We start from the raw sequence: 5,484 nt of genomic DNA, 5'->3' as shown, positions 1-5,484 counted from the left end.
CTTTCTTTTCTTTCCCTCTCTTTCTTCCCCCCTCCTCTTCCCTCCCTCCTTCCCTTCTTTCTCTTGAGGTGCGAAGCCTTTCTTCACCTGCAAGCTTACGCAAATGTTCACGAGTCAAACACAATCGACAGATGACTTTAGACCCACCATGGGTACAAAAGGAACCTCATGAACGTGGAGCCTGAGCAGCCCGGGGAGCGGATGGTTTACCCATTGGGCGGTTCACCACAAGGTCAGCAGTTTGAAACCACCAGCCAGCTCCGAGAGAGCAAGATGACGCTGTCTACTCCCATGAAGAGCGACCCTCGGGAGACCCTCGGGAGCCCACTGGCATGGTTCGGCCCTGCCCTACAGGGTCACTCGGAGTCAACATTGACTTGATGGCAGGGAGGTTTGGTTCGCGTGCAGAGAGCCAGAACACTTTTCCTGGGGTCCCCGACACCGCTCTCAGAATGGAGACCGCGGACGCAGAGATCCCAAGGCGCTGTTGCTCAAGTGCTCCTGTGAGCAAGGGCCCGGGTCTAAGGGGTACCATTACTATCAGGGCACACACGGCAAAGACGAGGTCCCACCCAGGTCGCTGCTGCATTCCACAGAAACATGCCTTTCTCACGCGACACCCCAATGCCCAATGCCATCCCTTCCTCCCTCAGGCTGTCTGCTCATCTTCTGAACAACCTCTCCACCAACACACCGGAAGGCCCAGGTTAAAACAAAGAGCTGGTATAAAACAAACACACCCAAAAGCCCAGTATGCAAAAAACAAAACCAACTCACTGCCATCAAGTGGATTCTGACTCATAGCAAACCGACAGGACAGGGTAGAATTGTCCCCGAGGGTTTCCGAGACTGGAACTCTTTCCGTGCATCGTATGCCTCGCCTTTCTCCCAAAGAGTGCTGGGTGGTTTTGAACTGCCGACCTTGTGGTTGACAGCCCAACACATAATCACTATGCCACTGGGCCTCCAGGAACTCCGTATGGCCAACTTCAGTGGGAGATAATTTAACAAGCGTAATTGATGGGGGTGGGGGGTGGGGGTCGGGGCAGTGTTCCTTTGTACTTGGGGAAGCAATATTAAGGTTGCAATAATGATGAGTGATTCCAAGAAAATCGTCCCTCCTCCTCCCGTGTGTCCCTAGCTGACCTTTCATGAAGACATGGGAAGGGGCCCAGACTCAGTCAGGAGAGAGCAGGCCCCAGCACCCATCATTGCGAAGAGCATGCTCAGCTCTCGTGGCTCGGGTGGGCTGTCCCGGGAAGCCAGTCATTACGGGGGCCACGCGTGGGGCATCTCACCTTTTGTCTCACCCCAGCCGGTGATGTAGCATTCTGTCCGGTCAGCCACCACATAATTTGTGGGAGGCAGACAAGCTGGGATGACTTTGTCCGTGATGATGGCTGGCCTAAGGGAAAAGCATCACAGTTCACAGGTGGTCGTCCCCGGTCACCCTCAGTGAGGAACCACCTGCTAAAGACCCAGAATTTTTCAAGTTGGTGCTTTCTTGTTTCGCTGACCTAGAGCTCGGTGGACAAAAGCCTTGCCGCCTCCTGTGTGCCCAGCACAGGTTACGAAAGCATTTTTAAAACCGTCTGCTGTGTTCAGGAAACTGCCGGGAGTGGTTGCCCCTGAGCAGGGCCTGGCCCATACCGGCTTCACATGTAGGCCCTGTTCTCCACTGGAATTTTAGAGTTAGTACACGCAAAGACATTCACTGAGCTGCAACCCTGTCCAAGGCCAGAAGCGTCGACCGTGTACCATGGTCATGAGGCCGATTGCTCCATGCATGTGAATCCTCCCCTCTTTTTCTCTGTCAATAGCACAGCACTGCATGTCTAAGACTTACCCAAGTACTGGTTATGAAACAAAAGAGTTCAAAATTAGCACAGTGCATAAACAGAATGGTAGGAGAGTCCCAGGGCATCTTAAACTCTCAGGCTTGGGTATTTTAGGTTCAATTCCACCTTAATAAGCTCAAAGGAAACCCCACAGAAGAGAAGACCCACATCAACATGGTCACCAACTTTGAAATGAGCACACCTTCTTGAAGGCCAAACTAGACCGAGGATCACAACCATCCTCCCCAAAGAGGTTACTTTAAAGATGTTCCTCATGTGCTGTCAATTGCCATAGACTCTCTGAGTAGGCGGGTGAGTCTTCTGAAACTCCAAATTGCCCACAGCCTGTCACAGAGCCCACAATTGACTCAGTCACTTGACCCACACCTTGGAAGGTCATGGGGGAAGGAAGAATTGAGTTTACTGGAAGATGAGGGTGATAGAGCGGAGGCTGGGGCGGGGGGCATGAGGAGAATCAGCTGCTTTTTAGACCCCTTTTCCTTTCGAGACTATCAGAACATCTTGGGAAGTCAGCCCTTAGTTGGTTGTTGTTGTTGCTTGGCTTTGACTGAGCTTTAACTATTGGCTACTGCATGCCCAACAGGACAAAGCATTACCCTGCACCATCTTCAAGATGGTTAGGACATCCAGGTCCCCTGTGGTGGGCTCTGTGTATTTGGAGGGCTCTGGACCTGGAGGACTCCTCTTCCAGCACTATACTCCACTGCCATCAAATGATGCCAACTCATAGCGACCCTCTAAGGCAGGCTAGAACTGCCCCTGGGGGGTTCCAAGACCCTAACTCTTTCCTGGAGTAGACAGCCTCATCTTTCTCCTTCAGAGTGGCTGGTGGTTTCAAACTGCTGTCCACCCAGCGAGTAACCACTGCACCACCTATCAGACAAAGCCCTCCGTTTACTGGCCCAGGAGGGTTTTCAAGCGTGTGTGGGCCAGACACAGCAGAGCAGCATACTGACTCCTGGCCACTAGCCACCCGTTGGCCTGTCCCAGTCCATCACAGTCAGCACTGTCCTACTGTCATCGGGACCGCATCAGACGGAGCTGAGGGCCTCCGCAGGCCTTGCTGCCTGTCCTCAAAATAGCACCTGTTTCTTCAGCGTCCGTGGGGATCTGCCGCAGACTACTCTAACTTGAAGTCATGGAAGAAATGCTAGCGCTTTGCCGGGCTTCCTAAAAAAACGCCCCTTTGAAAGTCGAGAAAAACCGGGGAAGATGGTCAGCTGTGGTTTTCTTCAGCACATGATCTCATTGGACTCCCCCAAGCAGGCTCCTGCGTGGACAGGAGACACCACCCCCCTGGAATCACTGAGTCCTTTTCTGATCCTGAACCCGCTGACTGATGTGATGAAATGAAATGAAAGAGCTTTCGGTGTAAAACCTCGTGTTTCAGAAACTCACTCCTCCTACACATTGAAGAGCCTGCGTCCCCCTGAGCTACAGCTGTAAGGCAGCTTTGGGCCAGAGTCTGGGCATCTGACTTCCACCCAGGCTTCTCTCCACGGAACCAGTGTGCCCCCCTCACTACAAAAGCTACAGGAATGCCGGCCATGCCCAACCAGCAAAGAAACGGCCGCAGGTGTGGGAAAACCCCGCAGATGAAGGAGTCGTACCTGCTTAGCTTCAGCAAGGCAATATCTGATCGTGTAGGCTCCAAGAACAGCCGAGAAACTTCAATGTCTTGAACATCGGCTTCCAGATTCACTTCTCGGTGTGCGCCCAGGATGACCTTGTAGGAGGATGCCCTGGGGGACCTAAGACAGCAGGTTAGGAGGAAAGCATGGCCCTGTCCTTTTGTGGCCACCCCTTCGATGCCACAATATCCTGTCGTCGGCCCTAGACACTGTGACCCAGGACTGAGGACCTCTGAGTGGCAAGAAACAGTCATGCTTCATCTGACCCAGGCTCTTGAGGGACCTTCTCCCCACTCCTTACAGAGGAAGACCGGCCCCAGCGTAGAAGCCAGCACAAGGATGGACATCCATGTCAGGGTGGCTGGTGGTGACCAGGCCTGTTATGCCCAGCGACTCCATTCTCTGTCATTTCTCTCCCTTACAGCCCATCCTTCACATGAGAGCTGGAGAAATCTGTTTCTTAAATATAAATCAAAGGCTCCCACTTATATGAGCTCTCTAGAATGGGAAAATCTATAGACACCTCCTAAATTCAGATCCCTCGCTTCCCACTGCTCATGCTCAGTGGGCCCCAAAACCACACCTCTCTCAAGGTCCAGGCCACCAACCACAGTCTCCGTGAAACCTTCCTTCTTGGTGATCTCTCTGCCTTCCCTGAAGCCCCCTGGCTCTTTGTCCCTCTCTCTTTACTCTGAGCGGTAGAGACCTCTATCAAAGACTGCATTTTCCTCAGCAGATTGTAAGACTGGATTATGCTCCAGTCATCATGGTTCAGGGAAGTAACACCCAAACCAAACTCACTGCCAATTTGCCATGACTGTACAGGACGGGAGCACTGCCCCTGATGGTTCTGACGCTAACTCTTTACAGGAGTAGAAAGCCTATCTTTCTCCCACAGAGCAACTGGTGGTTTCAAACTGCCGATCTTACAGTCCGCAGCCTGACGTGTAACCCACTGTGCCACCAGGGCTCCTGAAGGACGTAAAGAAAGATGAAAAGAAGAAGGAAGGAAGGAGGGAGGGAAGAAGTCCTTACGACTGGTCTCCCTGTCTCTCAGGCTGTGTACATACCTTTCCAAGCAGTGGGCAGCCGTCAAAACCCACTGTGGGGCCAGTAAAGTGCCTCCACAGAAGTGCGTTCCAAACCTGGAGGAGAGAGATGTCTGGGTGCTGGTTTCTATGTGACGGTCATTCTGCCCCACTCTACAGAAACAATTGTTCATTCCATCTTGACATCTCCCTCCTGCCCTGGCACCCCAACAAAGGTAGCAGCCCTGCATCAGGATAGTGGGAACTCAGAGAGGTACTTCAGTAATGGGTTTTCCTGGGAGGGTCCTCATTCACACCAGTCTCTGAGATGGCTTCTTGGAGAGACTTCTCAGGCTCATCATGTTCATGAGAGAACAAAACAACTGTGTCCCATCAGCCCTAGACCCCAACAGATGTGTCCAGCCAAGGAGATTCTTCTTACAGCCCCCTTGACTGCTGCTGTTTGACAAGACCTATGAACAGTCTCTAACTCACGGTCATCGAACCGATATCCGACTCATGGCAACCCTACAGGACAGGGTAGAGCTGCCCCTCTGGGTCTCCAAGACTAACTCGTGACAGGAATAGGAAAGCCTCATCCCGATCCAAAGGAACAGCTGATGGTCTCGAAACACCGGCCTAGCAGTTAGCAGCCCAACGTATTCCCCCTCCACCACCCAGGCTGCTAGTCGCCAGGTTCAAAACCACCAACCACTCCGCAAGAGAGGGAAGACGAGGTTTTCTTCTCCCAGAAAGAGTTACACTCTCAGAAACCCACAGGGCCAGTTCTGCCTGGTCTTATAGGGGGACTATGAGTCCGAATCCATGGCAGTGAGTTTAGCTTGGGGGATTTTTCTTTTGTTTTGTTTTGGTTTGGATGGGTTGTGTTGGGTTGTGTTGGGTTAGAGTTGGGTTGGGTTGAGTTGGTTTGGATGGGTTGGGTTGGGTTGGGTTGGGTTGGTTTGG

General features: G+C 52.4%; 1 protein-coding gene across 1 annotated transcript in view; it reads right to left on the bottom strand.

Moving 5' to 3' along the window:
* The window catches only part of PLG (plasminogen), a 51,520-nt gene that overhangs the window by 4,768 nt on the left and 41,268 nt on the right, over window positions 1-5,484 (bottom strand). Inside the window, exons 15-17 of the mRNA XM_013004482.2 lie at window positions 4,561-4,635; window positions 3,470-3,610; window positions 1,299-1,405 (exon numbers count right to left, since the gene is read on the bottom strand). Of these exons, the coding sequence (XP_012859936.1) occupies window positions 1,299-1,405; window positions 3,470-3,610; window positions 4,561-4,635 (323 nt within the window). The remainder of the gene's footprint in view (window positions 1-1,298; window positions 1,406-3,469; window positions 3,611-4,560; window positions 4,636-5,484) is intronic.

Source organism: Echinops telfairi, unplaced genomic scaffold (assembly GCF_000313985.2).
Source record: "Echinops telfairi isolate 266 unplaced genomic scaffold, ASM31398v2 ScPeMD7_3533;HRSCAF=4204_0, whole genome shotgun sequence".
In the NCBI taxonomy this organism is placed as follows: domain Eukaryota; kingdom Metazoa; phylum Chordata; class Mammalia; order Afrosoricida; family Tenrecidae; genus Echinops; species Echinops telfairi.
The sequence above is the reverse complement of the archived record's forward strand: the minus strand, read 5'-3'. Positions and strand labels throughout refer to the sequence as shown.